Source organism: Heloderma suspectum, chromosome 4 (genome assembly GCF_057233095.1).
Source record: "Heloderma suspectum isolate Gila_16-S chromosome 4, 16-S_ref, whole genome shotgun sequence".
NCBI lineage: Eukaryota > Metazoa > Chordata > Lepidosauria > Squamata > Helodermatidae > Heloderma > Heloderma suspectum.
The window spans coordinates 31,473,215-31,493,975 of NC_139461.1; the positions used below are offsets into that span (position 1 = coordinate 31,473,215).

Here is a 20,761-nt window from a genome sequence, read left to right on the forward strand (position 1 = left end):
TCTTGGTGGATGGGCAATTTGATATGATAGAAAGAGGTCCCTGAAAATAATTTTGCATGAGGTTCTTTATTGGATCATCTTCTTATTACATTGACCCTCTAGAGGACACTTAATCATTTTGCTAAGACAAAGCTTGATCATTTATGGGTAGAATCCATGTGTTTCCACTTCTCAGAAATTAGAACTAGTATGCTAATTGGAAAATGTTGTAGGAACAGTGATGTCCTTGCCTGGTCACTAACCATACTAAGGAATGGTTTGTGAAAGCCAATGCAATTCTAAATTAATCCAGAATATTTCTGTGGTGTAATGTTAGTTAAGAATTTTCTTAAAGTAATTTGATGGATAATATTGATGATCTCTTATGCCTTGTATTATTTTGTATTTTTAAAACCATTTGTATTTGTGTTGCTTGTATAATAGTTTTACAGTGGCTCACAACCAAAGAAATGTGAACCCAGTGTAGTCACAAGAATGATTTGTGACAACGTTTTACTTTTGTAAATGAAAATACGAATGTAAAAACCAGTTAACAAAGCCCTGTTCACATGTTCCTCTTGGATAGGGCACTCATAATCTGAAGAGGGAGTAGGGCTGCAATCTGGGCCCTGCCCCAGTGTCATGTGCTCACACTAGCCTTGCCCTCCAATACTCACACAGTGTGCATGGTTGTCTGTAATGGAAACTCTACAAGCAAGCAGCTGCTCATGTGTAGGAACTCTACACATAGCGATGGACGGACCCACCTGTGCCCGGCTTTGTCGGGCTCTCACTGAGCCAGTGCTGCCCACCCCTGTTTGTAGTGCTGCACAAGCTTCTGGACATTCGTGTATTGTTGTGAAAATGGCCCCTTTACAGCTGCCAATTACACAACCTTACCTTCCAGGAAGAGCCTGAGCTGCCATCGTTGCAAAAATGGTGGCTTGCTACAAGGGCGGATGGCTGCCAGGTGCTTGATGAGTGGGTCTGTGAGCGCCCCGCAGTTCGGCGAGCAGGGTCCAGGAGGGCGAATGAAAGGGAGTTTGTCGGACTCCACAAGCCTCCCCCTGCCCCCGGTGTCTCACAACATCCCTATCCACACAATGTGGGCAGCCAGTCACACACACATCCTGATCGTATGGAGCTGCTTAGGGGTTCCTTTGCAGAGAACAATGTGCAACTCCACTCCTGTTTAATCATGGCACTGCCCTACATGTGAATAGCATGTGCATCGGGCCATAGCCTTGTTAATTTTTGTTAACATATGCTGAGGATGAGCGGGTTTGTAAAGTTCATGATCAAACCTATACAAGTTTTCTATCATTTAGGGTAACATTGGCAAGCTATATGGGGAAACATGTTGTTGACCCTTAAACTAAAATACTAGAGATTCTGGCTAACAGTTTTACAGCTTTTATCGGAGGTGAATGCATGAGATTAAAGGGAAATGTCATAGTCATATTAAGAACCCATTTTATAAGCCATATATTTACATAATAATGAGGCTCAGGTGAGCAATGCTGTCCCAGTTATTAAATGCTGTTTGTTCAAAGTCTGTACCACAATTCAGTACCTAAAATGACGTCATAGCTTAAACAAAGCAAATATATTGTCCGTACGGTCTTTTCTGACCTATAAAGGATAACATGGACAGAATATTTGTGAAAGTAAATGCAAACAAAAAAAGTTCACACCAATCTAGTTGACAGGAGATATGCAAACACAATGCACAAAATTATGGTAATCCATAAGAAAATGTTTTATCATAAAATATTTTACATGTATATGTACTACCTGTAATATGGGTCATTCTGCTCTTCAAAAATGTGCTATTTGGCTTGGAATAGCTAAGAAAATGAAAAGGAAAGTCCCTAAAACATTTCAAAACTTTCTTATATAATGGCTTTACAAATTAGCAGGATTTATTAGGGCAAAGTTGTTGGTTAAGCCAGGTTCCATCTAACTTTTCTTTTTCTTTTTTTTGAACATTTTTACAGCTTCAGTATAGAACCAAACTATGACTTTCTCTATATCTATGATGGCTCAGACAGCAATAGTCCACTAGTTGGGAGCTTTCAAGATAGCAAGTTACCAGAGAGGATAGAGAGTAGTTCAAACTCAATGCACCTGGCTTTTCGAAGTGATGGATCTGTTAGCTTCACTGGTTTTCACTTGGAGTATAAAGGTAAATCGATATAACTGTATTGCAAATGTTGGCTATCTTGATCCTCAACATTGTCCCCATAGCTACTTATAAAAGTATCTGCATAAAGTCAAGGCTTGTATAATTTTGCTCAATGATCTGTATACCCCATTTTAGGCTATGGTCTGTTAATGTCACCTTATTGGAAATGATTACTTGACAGATGCCATTTAAGATGCTTGAGAGCCTTACAATGATCATTGCAAAACAAATGCTGGTTTAGGCACATTAAGAAACCTGTGTCTGGTTTGTACCACTTTAATCTGTAGGTAGGACCTCACACAACTGAGTATTTTTTCATACTATCAAGTTTCTCAAGAAGAAGAAGAACCACCACCACCACCACCACCACTTTCAGGGGAAAGTGTTCTAGCCAACCCTTCCCCATGACATCACATTTGCTATATGCCAGATGTTTGTAACTGGATGCCCTGTACTCCTGCTGCCCTGATTCCGGCAGAGGTTGGTCTCCCCTCTGTCAGAGCCTGTATCCATTGCTCTCTGATTAATTATTGGAGAATTTAAAAAGGATCTTCTGTTAGGGTTTTGCCCCAATTATGTTATGAACAACTGCTGAACTGTATATTTTGGAGTTCAAGATATTATAATCTGCTTCAATTAATCAATCTTACTTTACTTTGGTTGATGTATTTTCTACCTTGAACACAAAAGAGAGGCTTTGCAACTCTGTTTTTTATCCAAGTTCTTTTCTGGAGAGACAGGCTATTAATAACTCAAAATTCTCAAAATGGTATAGGTTTTACAAATATGACCACCAAAAAGCTGCCCATTTGATAAAGCTTACATTTCCAAAACTTAGGCGAGCTTTTATGGCTCTTCATTTTCAAACTATGCCAACAGCTGTGATTGATGGCAGATATTACCACATTCCCTTGGCTCAACGTTTATGTATTTGTGGTGCCCCAGAGACTGAAGACCTGACACATTATTTGTTGTCCTGCCCCTTATATTCTGAACCAAGATCTAAATTTGGAGGTTTTATTTTGTCCTGCCTGTGTATTGTAATTCTGTTCCATAGAAGATTTTCTACCTTCTGTCTGATGCAGACGCTATTGTAATTCACAAGGTCTCTCTTTTTGCTTTGACAGCATCGGGAACTTGTGCAAAATTTACTTCTGACAATGCAGTTGACTGTTTTGGGGATGCTGTGATTTAATGATCTTTTTAGCTGTTTTAATTTTTAGATTGTAATTATCCATTTTAATATTGTATGCAGTTTAATTTAAATGTATCTTACATAATTCATTGCATATTTATTTCATTCCAAGCTTAAACTTTTGTTTTTATGCTGCATTTGTCCCAATTTGTTTTAGCAGCCATGTATGTGAATGGCCTATGGCCCAAGCGATAAAAACTGACTGACTTGTGACCGTTTGTTTGTATGGAGGAGCATTCATGTGAATGCCTGCGTGCCTGCAATCTGAAATAGTACCATCCAGACACAGGCTTACCATATCAGTGAAAAATAAGTCTAATGGTCAAGCTTCATGAGGTTCCAGAAGACACATTATCAGCTTCCCAATAGCTGCTTTAAATTAAAATGTGGCTGCAGGTGACTGTGAAACAGCAAGGGGAGAGCTACTTTTTAACCCTTTCATCTCGTGCTACTTTTTTTTCTAATCAAAATCAGATCCCTCTATGCTTTGCCAGTACTCTATTGGGAAACATGCAGGGAGTCCAAGGACTCTTTGATTTTGCAAATCCATATGGGGTATTTGTGTGATTTGAACTGGAAAAATGGGATGAGAAGCAAGGTTACGCACTCCTTCCCCCACCGCTTTGATCAGATTTGCAGTCCACTGCAGCTGCATTTCAGTAAAGGCCGGGGGTGAGGGCCTTAGAAGACTCTTATCTAGCTGGGCCTTTAGACAAAGGAAGTAGTATCCAGGACAGCCATACCCAACCTGGTACCTTCCAGATGTTTTGGACTTCCACCCCCAGCTAGAATGGCCAGTGGTCAGGAATGCTAGGAGTTGTAGTCCAAAGTGTCTGGAGGGCACCAGGCTTGGAAAGCTGATCTAAGAGACTTTGGATATATTTTCTGTGTTTCAGCCAGCTTGATCAAAGACATAATTTGTAACTTACAAAAAAAAGATTGTTTGATTTATTATTATTTATTGCATTTATATCCCACCTTTTTCCTCTTGCAAGGAACCCAAGGCAGCTTACACTATCCTCCTCCTCTCCATTTTATCCTCACAACAACAACCCTGTGAGGTTGGTTGGGCTGGGAGGCTGTGACTGGCCCAAAGTCACCCAGTGAGCTTCCATGGCTGAGTGGGGACTAGAACCCAGATCTCAGTCCAACCCTCTCACCACTACACCACACTAATGATGTTTCCTGGAACCTCTTCTGATCTGGTCAGACAATATCATTATGTAACATGTGAAATTAATTTTGCACTCCTAACTGGTATCAAGCTCATACAGGTGGAATAGTACGGGAGAAAGACACATTAAGATGAAATTGTTTTTGAAAGTAGAAGGATTCTTATAACTAAATGTATTTTTTTATTTCCTAATTGAAGCCAAACTACGTGAGTCCTGCTTTGATCCTGGGAACATAATGAATGGCACAAGACTTGGAATGGATTATAAACTGGGGTCAACAGTCACATATTATTGTGATGCTGGTTATGTCCTTCAAGGATACTCTACACTCACTTGTATCATGGGAGATGATGGGAGACCTGGATGGAACAGAGCCTTACCGAGCTGTCATGGTAAGACTGGGGGGGGGGGGGGGAATGAGGATTTAATTTCTGATTTGCAGGAAGTTGTAAACAGTTTTTATATACCTGTTGGGACACATGGTGTTGAGTGACTTCCACTCCACCAAGAGTATAAGATGTGAAAAGAGGGATCCCCATATGGTCTTATTTATTCTTTCCCTCTATTGTGCCATGGGTGTCTTTACATTAAGGAAAAAACCTGCACACCTACCAGGCTTTCGTCTTCTATCGTCTTTCCGCATTCACTACGGGCTCCTTTAGATGCCGACCAACGCTGACCACGTTGTAGTTGAAAACTTCCCCTCTCGACAGTGCTCCATAAGGTTCAATGAAACAGTGCCATCTAATGGCTGTATTATAGCACAGTGCTGGCTTTACACGCTGGGGATATCCTGCGATAGCCCGCAGCAATGTTAAATGGTGCATTATCTGCTATCGTCTTTAAAAGCACGATTGCCTTGGGAAGGCGCGGGAGATGACCTGGAGGTTGATGATGTTATATAAAGGACCTGCAAACTTCCGCAAGTGGCCAATCACAAACATGCAATAAATCGCTCGTGTGGAGAAGCCCCACATCAGGCTGTTGTGGTGAATGGGAGGCCAGTGCACTCCTCCCTTATCTCCATCCAGCTCTCCCTGTTTTGTATAGTCCATCAATAATATGAAGAAGAAGAAGAGGAAGAGAAAGAGAAAGAAAAACAAGGGGAGGAAGAGGAAGTAGGGATGGGCGAACCTGTCAATTTTACTTCCTCCTATTTTCAGTTTTTGTAAATCTGATGATTTTTCCATGATGCAAATTTTGGTAAATTCTTATAAAAACAAATGGGAGCAGAATTAACACCCATCTGCACTGGCAATATTCAATTGGTACAGCTATTCCTAGCATGGAGAGGACCATGTTGTACCTGCCTGCCATAAAGATGTTAAAGAAAAGTTGCCTATCAGAAAAAAAGGAGTGGTAACCCTAATGCAACACTGCAAACATGGTGAAATACACAGGGCTGCAAACCCTGACTTTAAAACAAAGCACTCCAAGTCCTCGTCATAGATTAACAAATCAGTTTTGGTTCATTTTATTTTATTTATGGCATTTATATATACAGCTCCACATCTAACAGATTCCCATCATCTATCTCTTGACGATTCTTTTTTTTAACAAAACAAAAAACTCAAGTTCTTTCCCTCCCTAATATGAAGAAATTTGTGAATTGTGGTAAATTCTTATTAAAAAAAATGAAATAAAATTCTCACCCATCTTGAAGAGGAGGAGGAAGAAGCATAGTGCCATATAGTATCCTATGCAGGTACTATAAGGATAAACTCTGAAGGTAGGTAAGTGTGTTTATTCTCAGTGGTGTCATATACACTTAAAATGTTTTTACAGATGTATTTTTAAACATATCCTCTCAAAATGTGGATTTCAAACATTGTTTCTCAAAATACTGATTTATAAATGCATTTTACTCAAAATGCACACTTTAAAATATATTTTAATTTGTTTGATGCTCTGAGAACCTTTTTGCACCATTCTGAGAAGTGCAAAATATGGTGAATAGTCAAGTTCTGATCTGCATATTTGACTGAGACATGAATCAGATAAGAATTCACAAAAATCAGATTCCTCAAGCAACCCTACTTAGGCATTACATCTGCACCAGTAGGTACCATTTGAAACTCCATGTTAGACTGCCATCAGGTTTGATTTTAGATTCTGTGTTCTAAACTGACCCTCTAAAATCTCAGCCATAGCACACCAACATCTCAGTAACGTCTGCGTTGCTAAAGCAATGGTATGATGGGTGAATTTCTTAGGAAGAGGTGTGTGTGTGTGTGTGAGAGAGAGAGAGAGAGAGAGGGAGAGAGAGAGAGAGAGACTGTCAGGAGCACCCTAGCTGCCTCTTACAGTCCCCTCAAATAGCCAACTCAAGACAAAGATGAAAAGGATTAGTTCCAAGGCTTTATTCCTTTTACAAATTAATGACTCTTTTAGATGCTAATCACCAGTGACTAAGCAAGGAACTGCACTGGGGTAGTTAGCAGAGTAGCCTAAGCTCCAGGTAAGGCAGTTGGTCCCCGTTTGAAGGAGGAGGGCAGAAAACCTCTGAACTTATGGGCTATGGAGAGGTCCTCCCTCTTACCCTTGGGTCCTTGGGATGCGACCATACTTACGTAGCCTATCACGGCTAACGCAGGGACGCCATTTGCATGCCTGCGGAGGCCGTGATAGGCTACGCAAGTATTTATGTAGCCTATCACGGCAGGGGGAAAAAAACCCAGCGTACGCAAATGGCAGCGGCTACCGCCATTTGCATATGCTGGGTTTTTTTCCCCCTGCCATGATAGGCTACATAAATATTTATGTAGCCTATCACGGCTAAGTGCAGGGACGCAAATGGCGGTGGCTACAACAGCCGCCATTTGCATCCCTGCAGGGCTGCCCAGTGGCCCGATGTCCAGTAGCCACAGAGCGGAGCCGGCCAGGCAGTATTCCGGGGGGGAGGACCGGATCGTCTCCCCTCCCCGTCGAGGATTCCAGGGGGAGGGACGGAGTGCCTCCCCCCCACCGTGGAAACAGAACGGAACGGAAGGTAAGTGTTCCGTCCATCCCTACTGTGCACATTATGAACTGGTGCCTGTATCCAGTCATTGGCTGGATGAGGGCTAATGAACTGAGACTGAATCCTGATAAGGCAAAGGCTCCATGGGTGCTTCCCAGATTCAGGAATTGACTTGTTTACCTGGTCTGGATGGGGTTGCACTCCCTCTAAAGGAACCAGTATGTAGTTTGGGGCTGCTCCTGGATTCATCTCTGTCACTGGAGGCCCTGGTGACCTGAGTGGCTTGGAATGCTCATTACCAACTTCAGCTGGTGTGACACTATGCCTACTCCTGGATAGCCACTGTGGTTCATGCACTGGTAACCTCATGACTAGATTACTGTAATATACTCTATGTGAGGCTGCCCTTGACCTGGTTTGGATACTGTGCAGTGTAGGAGCTAGGGTGCTCAGTGGGGCATCCAACAATGTTGACATTACGCTTGCGCTAAAATAATAGCACTGGCTCCCTATTAGCTATTGAGCTATGTTCAAGGTTATGTTGTTGACATATGAGGGTAGGGTGGGTAAGGGTAGTGGTGAACGCCTCTTTATGGTAAAATGTGATTCCCTCTTGCCTAAAGGAGGTGGTCATAAGACTTTTTTTTTTAACCCTCCCTGAAGTGCATTGGATAATTATCAGCCAGCCTCCAGTATTCCATTCATAGGCAAAGTGCTGGAGTGTGTGGTGGTTTCTCCAGGAATTTCTGGATGAGATGGATTATCTAGATCAATTTCAATCTAGCTTCAGGCCTGGTTATGGGACAGAGACTACTTTGGGCTCCTTGGTGGATGATCTACACCGGGAACTGAACAGGGCAGTGTGTCCCTCTTAGTTCTGCTCAACCTTTTGGCAGCTTACCGTATCACCAATCATGGTGTCAGGAGAGCCCTAGCTGCCTCTTACAGTCACCTCCAATAGCCAACTCAAGACACAGATGAAAAGGATTCTTTTCAAGGCTTTATTCCTTTTACAACTTAATGACTCTTTCAGATGCTAATCACAAGCAACTAAGCAAGGGACAGCCCTGGGGAAAGATAGCAGAGTAGCCTAAGCTCCAGGTAAGGCAGTTGTTCCCCATTTGAAGGAGAACCACGGGAAGACCCTGAACTTATGGGCTAGGGAGAGATCCTCCCTCTTTCCCTTGTGTCCTCGGGATGCGACTGTTGCTTGCGCGCCAAACGAGCGCTACGCCTCCTTTCCACGCCCTCCATCTGTCGTCACTCCCTGCATCGGCGCCAAGCATCCAGCAAGCCCCCCTCCAGCACTCTCCCACTGCCAGGGTCACTATCTCTCCCAGGAATGCTGGCAGGAGGAATCTCTGCCAGCTGCTGTGCTTGTGAGAGATGAGCGAGCTCCTCTCCCACGGATTGCTGTTCCTCCTCAGAATCAGAACTGCTCTGGGGTCCTATTGGCTCAGTTTCCACCCAGACACATGGTATCCTTCTGAGGCATCTGCTTCAGGTGGGACTGTGAGGCACTGCTATATGTTGGCTCTGGTCATTCTTGGAGGGGTGATCTCAGAAGGTGGTGCTGAAGAATACTTTTTCAGTGCTGTGGCCACTGACCAGTGGAATCCCTCAGGGTTCCATCTTATCCCACATGCTATTGAACATATACATAAAGACACTGGGAGAGATTGTCTGGAGTCTGGGGGTTTGGTGCTACCAATATGTTGATGACATCAGACTCTGACTCTCCTTTCCATATAAATCCAAGGAAGCAGCTCTCATTCGAAATTGGTTCTAGATGTTGACAATGGACTGGATGAGGGCAAACTATTGAAGCTTAATCCAGACCACGCAGAGGTGCTCCTTGTCAGTCGAAAGACAGATCAGGGAATAGGAATTCAACCTGAGCTGGATGGGGTTATGCTCCCGCTGAAGACTCAGGCTCGTAGTTTGAGTATACTCTTGGACTTGGCCCTGAGCGTGGATGACCAGGTTTGCACAGCTGAGGCTAGTGTGCCAGTTGCACCTGTTTCTAGAGAATCTAATCTGGCCATGGTCATGTGTATCTTAGTTACATCCCATTTGGACTACTGTGACACATCCTATGTAGTTGTTGTTGTTTATTCGGCCTGTCGGCCGTCGCCACCCCCAGCTCCCCCAAGGTCGAGTCCGTCACCTCCAGAATATCATCCATCCATCTTGCCCTTGGTCGGACCCTCTTCCTTTTGCCTTCCACTTTCCCTAGCATCAGCATCTTTTCCAGGGTATCCTGTCTTCTCATGATGTGGCCAAAGTACTTCAGTTTTGCCTTTAATATCCTTCCCTCAAGTGAGCAGTCTGGGTTTATTTCCTGGTGGATGGACTGGTTTGAGGCACTATCCAAGGCACTATCCTATGCAGGGCTGCCTTCAAAAACTGTTCAGAAACTTCAGCTGTTCCAGAATGCTGCGGCCACACTATTGACTGGGGACACATGACTAGCGATGGATGGACTCACCTCCGTCCAATTTTGCCAGACACTTACCGAGCTGACACTCACCCCTGCTCCCTGCATTGCATGAGCCACTGGAACACCCAACGAGTACCTGGCAAATGGTTTGGGGCTGCCCATCCTCTTAGGAAGCTGCCATTTTGCATAACAATGGCATCTTGGGGGTTTCTGGATATGTAATGTTATGTAAATGGTGGCCATAAAGGGGCCATTTACACAACATTACAGGCATAAATGGACCATTCACACCTGTAATGTTGCGAAAATGGCCCCTTTACAGCAGCCATTTATGTAACATTACATATCGAGAAACCCCTGAGCTGCCATTTTTACGCAAAATAGCGGCTCACTAAGAGGATGTGCGACTGCTAGGAATGGCGGAGAATTTCTCCACGAATCTCCGGGAGGCCGAATGCCAACGCATTCGGCCCCCCGAAATCGGTGGTGAAATTCTCCGCCGGCCCCCCCCTCCCCCGGGATGGGACTTACCTCGAGCAAATGCCCCTCTCGGCAGCAGGTCCCGGCGGCGTTTCGGCGGCGTTTCGGCGGGGGCGGCGGCGGCGGCCGGTCTTCTGACCGGCTGCCGCCGCCGCCATTGCAAAATAAAAAAGGAAAGTAAAAAAACACACACACACCCGTGATAGGCTACGTAACGATTTACGTAGCCTATCACGGCTAGATTTCCAAAGTCAGCCGTGATAGGCTACGTAAATCGTCACGTGAATCATGAATGGGGCGCCGCCATTTGCGTTCCTTAGTTTGGCACGTCTAGTCTACGTAAATCTTTACGTAGACTAGACATGGCAAACTAAGGAACGCAAATGGTGGCGCCCCATGGGCGCCACCATTTGCGTACGTGCTTTTTTTTTTTTTTCAAAGTCACCCGTGATAGGCTACGTGACGATTTACGTAGCCTATCACGGCTGACTTTGGAAATCTAGCCGTGATAGGCTATGTAAATTGTTACGTAGCCTATCACAGGTGTGTGTGTGGGTTTTTTTTACTTACTTTTTTTTTCGCGGCTGGGTAGACGGGGCGCTCCTCCCCTGCCTGAATTTCAGCGGCGAGGGATGGGGCACCTCCCCCCTGGCGTGAAGTTTGGCCGGGCGAGGTGGGGCACCTCCCCCCCTCGCCTGAACTTCGGGGGGAGAACCGAGGCACCTCCCCCCCACCGCGAAGCAAGCTGCGGGACCAGGTAAGTCCCTTTCGTCCATCCCTAGCGACTGCTGGGCACTCATGAACCATGCAGGCACTCTCAGTGAGTGGGTACAGTGAGTGGCGGCAGCTCTGCAAATGGGGTCTGGGAGGTCGAGTAGGGGGGAGTCCATTGGACACTACCCCTTTCTCAGAGTCCTGCAACATCCCTACATGTGACTGCCTTGTTACTAGGGATGTCAGAGAATTCTGCCGCGGATCTCAGTGAGGCTGAATGCCAGTGTATTCGGCCCCCCGAAATCCGTGGCGGAACGAAGCCCGCCACCCTGCAAAAGGCGTGCAAAATGGAGCACTTACTGGTCGCCATTCGTGCTGCTTTGCGAATGGCAGCCACGTCTGCAGCCGCCATTCGTTTCCCCATTTAGGCCATGATAGGCTACGTAAATACTTACGTAGCCTATCACGGTTAACACAGGGATGCCATTTGCATCCCTGTGGAGGCCTTGATAGGCTACGTAAATATTTATGTAGCCTATCACAGCAAAAAAAAGGGAATGCAAATGGTGGCTGCTGTAGCCGCCATTTGCGTTCCCTTTTTTTTGTCGTGATAGGCTACATAAATATTTATGTAGCCTATCACGGCCAAAAACATGAACGCAAATGGCGGCAGCTTTAGCCGCCGCCATTTGCATCCACAGGTAGGGATGGCGGAGAATTTCTCCACGAATCTCGGGGAGGCCGAATGCCAACACATTCGGCCCCCCGAAATTGGCGGTGAAATTCTCCGCCCCCCCCCCCGGGATGGGACTTACCTCCCTCGAATGTCCCTCTCAGCGGCGGGTCCCAGCGGCCTTTCGGCGGTGTTTCGGCAGGGGTGGGGGCAACGGCTGGTCTTCCGACCGGCTGCCGCCGCCACCATTACAAAGTGAATGTTAAAAAGAAAAACCCCACACACGTGATAAGCTACGTAACGATTTACGTAGCCTATCATGGCTAGATTTCCTAAGTCAGCCGTGATAGGCTACGTAAATCGTTACGTAGCCTATCATGTGTGTGGTGTTTTTTTTTTTTAACATTCACTTTTGTATTTCGCGGCCAGGGAGACGGGGCGCTTCTCCCTGGCCTGAATTTCGGCCGGGTGAGGCGGGGTGCCTCCCCCCCTGGCCTGAATTTTGGCCAGGTGAGGCGGGGCGCCTCCCTCCCGGCCTGAACTTCGGGGGGAGAACTGAAGCGCCTCCCCCCCACCGCGAAGCTAGCTGCGGGACCAGGTAAGTGACTTTCGTACATCCCTATCCACAGGCTCCACACGCCTAGAAATGCATCCTGCCGGTGGCACTGCGGAGTTGCCGTGGAGTGGAGCCGGCCAAGTTAGGATTTCAGGGGGAGGTGCAGAGCGCTCCCCCCCCCATGAATCACCCCAGCGAAAAGGTAAGTGCCTTTCGTACATCCCTACTTGTTACAGCTAGGAATGTATGAAACACCTGGTTTCATCCAGGGACATCCGCAGTGGGGGGCAGGCGCTCTGTCCCTCCCCCCAAAATCCTTGACGGGGGGGAGGCGATCTGTTCCTCACCCCCGGAATCCTGCCCAGCTGGCTCCGCTCCACGGCCAGGCCACGGAGCTGCCGACCAGGCCAACCCGCAGTGGGGCCTCCAGCCGCTGCCGGGCTGCTGCGGACGCAAATGACGTCCTGAGTAGGGGACGCCATTTGCGTCCCTATGGTAGCCCATGATAGACTACGTAAATATTTATGTAGCCTATCACGGCTAAAGCAGGGACGCGAATGGCGTTCCCTATGCCATTTGCGTTCCCGTTTTCTCCGTGATAGGCTACGTAAATATTTACTCTAAGTACTAAACATCTTGGGACCAGGTTACCCAGTGGACTGCCTGCCCAGCTGTCTTTTAAAATCTTCAGAGGAGGCCTTTTTGGTCTTTCCTCAACCAGCAGAATGTTGCCACATAACATCTTGGAGGTGGGCCTTCTCAGTAGGGCCGCCCACCCTCTGGAACACCCTCTCTGTTTCGGGAGTCAGAACATGTGGTATGAATGTCTCCTGAAAACAGTAGGCTCTGTCTGTCTTGGAATTAATTGTAATTCATCAGGACACTGGTCCGTTTTACTGTTTTTAGGTATTGCTTTTGTTGTTATTGTAGCTGAAATATTTGTAATAAGTGTTCTAAGCTGTGATTTCAATATTGTTATATGTAAAGCACTTAGGGATTGTATTATATAAGTGCTAATAAATATATAAATAAGCAAGCAAGCAGTGGCATCGAGAGGATCCATGACTCACCTGCTATGATATTCTGATTCCATTCGGTTTCATCACCAAAGCACTTCCAGATTTTCACAAGCATCCCAACTTCTTCAAAATTTTGTAGTCATTTTGTTGGACTGCAAAGTTGGCTTCAAATAAATCTGACTTTGTAGTGGCAAGTATGCAGAATGGGCTTTCGATATGGCAGCAGGGCCCTGATTAAGTCCATGGTAAGGAAATTCTATTGAGTAATTATCAAAGAAATAATGTTTTTGGGTCAGGACAGGCATCAGTAATGGTGAGATATGGATCTGAGTATTCTGTACTTCCATTGCATTATGTAAATCTACATGACCCAACTTCTGTACAGTAACCCCAAACACTGTATTTTTCATTTTCATACCTTTCGTAAGGTTTTTTTTGTTTTTAACAAACTGTATTAAATCTTTTTTTTTTATTAAGCTAATGAAAGATGGAAAGAAAGCTATATGCTTTAACATTTCTCCAGTATCTATTAGGTATAACTTGCCTTTGGCAAATATCCTTATTTGAAATGCCCTTGAAGCCTCTCTAATAAGTTTGGGATGTGAACCAAGTCCACCATCTCATTCTACTATGAATGAATGCAAAGATTAACCAGGCTAATACACTAAACCATTTGACATTCGATGACAGCTGTTAAAAGCAGAATGTAATTAAGGTGTGCAGATTAAATTTTTCATATGACAAAGGATAATAAGTATTGATTTTCGTCAGCTTTGACAAGTGTACTTCCTTCCAATCACATTACATAAGATTTACCTTTCAGGTAACTAATATCTATTGTTTACGTTTAATATCTAAACGTAACTAATATCTATTGTTTACGTCTATTGTTTAAGAGAGCTTCGGCTATTGGGCGGTATAGAAATGAAATAAATAAATAAATAAATAAATAAATAAATTTACAAGTTAGTACTTTATTGCTCAACATAGTGGAAAACCCCATTTCATGCTGAGAAGAATTCAGATCAAAATTACATTCCTATTTGAGTTCGCAGGCAAAAACATTGCACATTTCTTTCTTCTTTTTAAAATTGTATTTACTGTGTGTTATTTAAGTTTTTGGTTGGAAGGGGAAATCACCTGTGTTAGACTACCACTCAGAGGAAAGCTTGGTAATTTATTATACTTATAAATACATACAAAACATGAATACAAGGTATTCTGTGGTAGATTCATAAAGAATACATTTTGCAGTATGATTGCTCATGCCATTAATATGGTCATGGTCAGGGTTGTTGGTTGGGGAGAAAACATCACAACAATGATTCAGACAAGAGCAAACCATCTGTTTTTCTCAAGTTTTAGTTTCTACTTCCATTAGTTCATCACAGAACATATATCAAATTGGAAATAAACTGAACTATTTCCCCCCAGATCAGGAAATACCTTTACTTATTTTTGTGTCTGTCTACTCCTCTTCCTCCCATGTTCTTTAGGGTGTAAGGAAAGAGGCGATTGGGGTGGTGGGACGGAAGGGGAACTGGGTGGAAAGGAAGGAAGGAGAATTTGCAAGCTCACTGCATGAAAGCAGTGCAGAGCGGGAATCTTCTCTAGCTAAGTTTAAAATTTGAGCTGGAGAAGAATTCATGGCTCTTCTTTGAAGCAAGCATTCTGAGCGGCATACGGCTTGGGACCAAGATATTTGAAAGACTGCCCACTTCCATACGACACTGCCTGGTTTCTAAGATCTTCTGGGGAGGCCTTTCTTTTGAGATCGCCACCTTCAGAGGCACATTTGCTGGTGACCTGTGAGAGGGCATTTTTGGTAGCCACTCCCAAGCTTTGGAACTCCCTCCAAAGGGAGGCTAGATTTGTTCCCTCTGTGATGTCCTTCCACTGGCAGGCAAAGATTGTTTCATTTAAGAAGAACTTCAACCTGTAAGTATGTTATAGGTTCTTATGCTGATGTTTGTTGTTTTGTGAAACTTTTTCTACTTTTATTCTTACATCCATTTTTATTATGAATTTTATTATATGCATTTTATTGTTGTATGCCACCTTGAGAGGGCTCCTGCCCTGAAAGGTGGCCTATAAATATTTTAAATTAAATAAATAAAACAAAACACTTAAATACTAAATTATTTTAAAATATTTTAAAGACTTAAAAAAGCCTGGGAGAACAGGAAGGTCGTAGCCTGGAGCCGAAAAGATAGTAGCATGATGAGTGCCAGGTGAGCTTACTTGGGGTGGTGGGGAGGCACCGCTGAAAACGCCCTCTCATTGCCACTCTCTGAGCCTTGGAATGAGGGGGCGCTTGAAGAAGGGATCTTCTCAACCTGGGGAGAGGTAACGAACGGGGTACCGCAGGGCTCAGTACTGGGCCCGGTGCTCATCAACATTTTTATTAATGACTTGGAGGAGGAGGTGCAAGGAATGCTGATCAGATTTGCAGATGACACCAAATTGGGCGGGATAGCTAATACTTTGGAAGACAGAAACAAAATTCAAAGTGATGTGGATAGACTGGAGCGCTGGGCAGAAAACAACAGAATGACATTTAATAGGGATAATGCCAAGTTCTGCACCTAGGAAAAAGAAACCAAATGCACAGTTACAAGATGGGGGATACCTGGCTGAACTATACTACAAGTGAGAAGGATGTTGGAATTGTTGTAGATCACAAGCTGAATATGAGGCAACAATGTGATGTGGCTGCAAAAAAGGCAAATGCTATTTTGGGCTGCATTAATAGAAGTCTAGCTTCCAAATCCCATGGACTCAGATTCCTGCATTGAGCAGGGGGTTGGACTCAATGGTCTTAAAGGCCCCTTCCAACCCTACTCTTCTATGATTTTCTAAGGCATTAGCAGGCACATATGGGAGGAGGTGTTCCATCCTGTACTGAGGTGGCAAGCTGAGGACCCAAGCTTGATAAGTAAACACTAGCACTTTGAATTGGGCTTGGAAATAAATTGGAAGACAGCGCAGGTGAGAGAGGACTGGTGTAATATGAACATAGCACCTGGTTCCAGTTAGAATTCTTGCAGCCATATTTTACACTAGCTGAAGTTTCTGGAACATCGTCAAAGGCAACCCCACATGCAATGCATTACATCAGATTACCAGGGCAAGAATCACTGCAGATAGAGTCGTAGCTGGGATACCAGCCAAAGTTGGTAAAAGATGCTCCGTGCCCCAGAGGCCACTTGAGCCTCTAATGACAGAGATGGACCCCAAGCTACACACCTGATCTTTCAGGGGGAGTGCAACCCACTCTAGAATATGTTGAATCCCACTCAGCTGGTCTCTGTCTTTTCTGGACTGAACTTCAGTGTGTTAGCCCTCATCCAGGCCATTACTGCATTCAGGCTTGGACCAGTGCTATTATGTGACTGGTGATGTTTCACTGCTACAGCATGTTACTTGATATACATCTTTCTGTCTTAGGAAAATGTAATACTGTACATACTGTGAGTCATCCAGACTGGCAGAAGTTTCCTGCTGTTGTTAGATAGAGCATACGTTCGTATGAAATAAGCATTATGCTAAAATGTTTCTGAGCTCAATTTTACGTGAAATGAATACTTGCAGATGAGACTGAGTTTCTAGGTAATGTAATTAAATCTTTAATAATGCTCAACGTTATTGCAAATTCCTTATGTAATTTGACACGTAGTTTCACTGCTGATAGGTTTTGCTCAAGAAATAGAAGAGAATTTCCATATAAAATCTACCTCACTTGAGAATTAATGCTTTTTTGGGAGGGGAAAAAAAAGCATCAGGTCTCTTCCTCATTTACATTCTTCAGAAAGTACCTTGTATGCACCTAAATCCTAAAATGGAACATTTCGTTCAATATGTGTTTATTGCTTGGTATGGTATGAGAAGAAAATGTTTAGTCTTGTATTCACCTGAACTTGAATTTTAAATTCAGTTGCCTTCTGTTCTGAAGTATTATTGTTATTATTTTTAAGTTGCACTGTTATTCGTGTTAGATACAGACACTTCATAATGCATAGAATTAACATCTCTGGAAATGCTTCTAACAAGTAATCAGAGTTAGAAAGGACACCGTGGACCACACATTCATAGTCCAGAACTGGGGCACACTCTCAATGATACTGTACATGATGTGCGTGCTGTTGTAGCTTCTGAAAATACTTCTGTCTGGTGGTGGTTTCCCCTGGTGGATTGGAGCTGTAAGGTTTCTCAGTTGCTTGCTATGTAGTAGCTCAGTGAAGCAGAGCGCTTCCATGCACTCATGGCCTCTGGAAACTGTGATCTGGGAACAGCATGGCATACAGTTCAGAATATCATACCAAAGAATTTCTGGAGTGCAGCTGTGCACTAACATCCACATAAAGTAGCCCAAAGTGCTACTCATGTGATGGAGTTACATTTGCCATATAGGATGGATGGGATGGGTGAAATTTCCAGTCTCGCAACCGCCTGATGTACTGTGATTGCATCACATATTGGCCTACAGTTAGCCACTATCCCCTTTGTCCATAGGTCCTATTCGTTCTTCCTGATAGAAATGTATAAACAAATTTGGTAGAGCTTTTGCTATGTGAGAGACCAAAGCCTACTTCAGTCAACTTGATGCAGCAGAAAAACCGACAATGGCCAGAAGGTTTATTTGCAACAGGCAGCATTTAGATACTCCGTTTTTGCCGGTGAAGTTCTATCATCTTTTAGCAGAAGCTACTACTGATTTCTGAAAGGACACTCAGCTGTGGATGTGTCTGGTGGTGAAAAGAAAATCCGATGCTGTAAAGAACAATATTGTTTAGGAACCTGGAATGTCAGATCAATGAATCAAGGTAAGCTGGAGGTGGTCAAACATGAGATGGCAAGATTGAACATCGACATCTTGGGAATCAGCGAACTAAAATGGACAGGCATGGGCGAATTTAATTCAGGTGACCATCATATCTACTATTGTGGCCAAGAATCCCTTAGAAGAAATGGAGTAGCACTCATAGTCAACAAAAGGGTGGGAAAAGCAGTACTGGGGTACAATCTTAAAAATGATAGAATGATCTCAGTACGAATCCAAGGCAAACCATTCAACATCACAGTAATTCAAGTCTATTCTCCAACCACTGAGGCCGAAGAAGCTGAGGTTGATCGGTTCTATGAAGACCTACAACACCTTCTAGAACTAACACCAAAAAAAGATGTCCTCTTCATCATAGGGGATTGGAATGCTAAAGTAGGAAGTCAAGAAATCACCGGGATAACAGGCAGGCATGGCCTTGGTGTACAAAATGAAGCAGGACAAAAGCTAATAGAGTTTTGCCAAGAGAACAGGCTGATCATAGCAAACACTCTTTTCCAACAGCACAAGAGGCGACTCTACACATGGACGTCACCAGATGGTCAATATCGAAATCAGATTGATTATGTCCTTTGCAGCCAAAGATGGAGAAGCTCCATACAGTCAGTAAAAACAAGACCTGGAGCTGACTGTGGCTCAGATCATGAGCTGCTTCTTGCAAAATTTCGGCTTAAATTGAAGAACGTCGGGAAAACCACTAAACCGTTCAGGTATGACCTAAATCATGTCCCTGATGAATATACAGTGGAGGTGAGGAATAGATTTCTGGGATTAGACCTGATAGACAGAGTGCCTGAGGAACTATGGACGGAGGTCCGTAACATTGTTCAGGAGGCAGCAACTCAATCCATCCCAAAGAAAAAGAAATGCAAGAAAGCAAAGTGGCTGTCTGAGGAGGCTTTACAAGTAGCTGAGGAAAGAAGGGAAGCGAAAAGCAAGGGAGAAAGGGGAAGATATACCCAACTGAATGCAGAGTTCCAGAGAATAGCAAGGAGAGACAAGAAGGCCTTCTTAAATGAACAATGCAAAGAAATCGAGGAAAACAACAGAATGGGAAAGACTAGAGATCTCTTCAAGAAAATTGGAGATCTCAAGGGAACGTTTTGTGCAAAGACGGGCATGATAAATGACAAAGAAGGCAGGGACCTAACAGAAGCAGATGAGATTAAGAAGAGGTGGCAAGAATACACAGAAGAACTATACAGGAAAGATCTGAATGTCCCTGATAGCCATGATAGTGCGGTCACTGAACTTGAGCCGGACATCCTCGAGAGTGAAGTCAAGTGGGCCTTAGGAAGCATTAGTAACAACAAAGCTAGCGGAGATGACAGTATTCCAGCCAAGCTATTTAAAATCCTAAAAGATGATGCTGTTAAAGTGCTGCATTCAATATGCCAACAAATCTGGAACACTCAACAGTGGCCACAAGACTGGAAAAGGTCAGTTTACATTCCAATTCCAAAGAAGGGCAACGCCAAAGAGTGTTCAAACTACCACACAATTGCGCTCATTTCACATGCCAGCAAGGTGATGCTCAAAATCCTACAAGCTAGGCTTCAGCAGTATGCGAACCGAGAACTACCGGAAGTACAAGCTGGGTTTCGAAGAGGCAGAGGAACTAGAGATCAAATTGCCAACATTCGCTGCATCATGGAGAAAGCAAGAGAATTCCAGAAAAACGTCTATTTCTGCTTCATTGACTACGCTAAAGCCTTTGATTGTGTGGATCACAACAAACTGTGGCAAATTCTTAAAGTGATGGGAGTACCAGACCACCTTACCTGTCTCCTGAGAAACCTGTACGAAGGTCAAGAAGCAACAGTAAGAACCAGACATGGAACAACCGATTGGTTCCAAATTGGGAAAGGAGTACGACAAGGCTGCATATTGTCACCCTGCTTATTTAACTTATATGCAGAGTACATCATGAGAAATGCCGGGTTGGATGAATCAGAGGTTGGAATTAAGATTGCTGGGAGAATTATCAACAACCTCCGATATGCAGACGATACCACCCTAATGGCAGAAAGCGAAGAGGATCTAAAGAGCCTCTTGTTGAGGGTGAAAGAGGAGAGTGCAAAAGCTGGTTTGAAACTAAACATTAAAAAAACTAAGATCATGGCATCTGGCCCCATCAATTCCTGGCATATAGAAGGGGAAGAAATGGAAGCAGTGACAGATTTTACTTTCTTGGGCTCCAAGATCACCGTAGACGGTGACTGTAGCCATGAAATTAAAAGACGCTTGCTCCTTGGGAGGAAAGCTATGGCCAACCTAGACAGCATAGTAAGAAGCAGAGACATCACCTTGCCGACAAAGGTCCGTCTAATCAAAGCTATGGTTTTCCCAGTAGTAATGTATGGCTGTGAGAGCTGGACTATAAGGAAGGCTGAGCGCCGAAGAATTGATGCTTTCGAACTGTGGTGCTGGAGAAGACTCTTACGAGTCCCCTGGACTGCAAGGAGGTCAAATCAGTCCATCCTAAAGGAAATCAACCCTGAGTGCTCATTGGAAGGACAGATAATGAAGCTGAAGCTCCAATATTT

At 44.1% G+C, this 20,761-nt stretch overlaps 1 protein-coding gene across 1 annotated transcript in view; it reads left to right on the forward strand.

Annotated features, from left to right (window-relative positions):
- Window positions 1-20,761, forward strand: part of CSMD3 (CUB and Sushi multiple domains 3) — an 819,154-nt gene that overhangs the window by 501,323 nt on the left and 297,070 nt on the right. Inside the window, exons 28-29 of the mRNA XM_084851442.1 lie at window positions 1,977-2,164; window positions 4,732-4,926. Coding sequence (XP_084707568.1) covers window positions 1,977-2,164; window positions 4,732-4,926 — 383 coding nt within the window. The remainder of the gene's footprint in view (window positions 1-1,976; window positions 2,165-4,731; window positions 4,927-20,761) is intronic.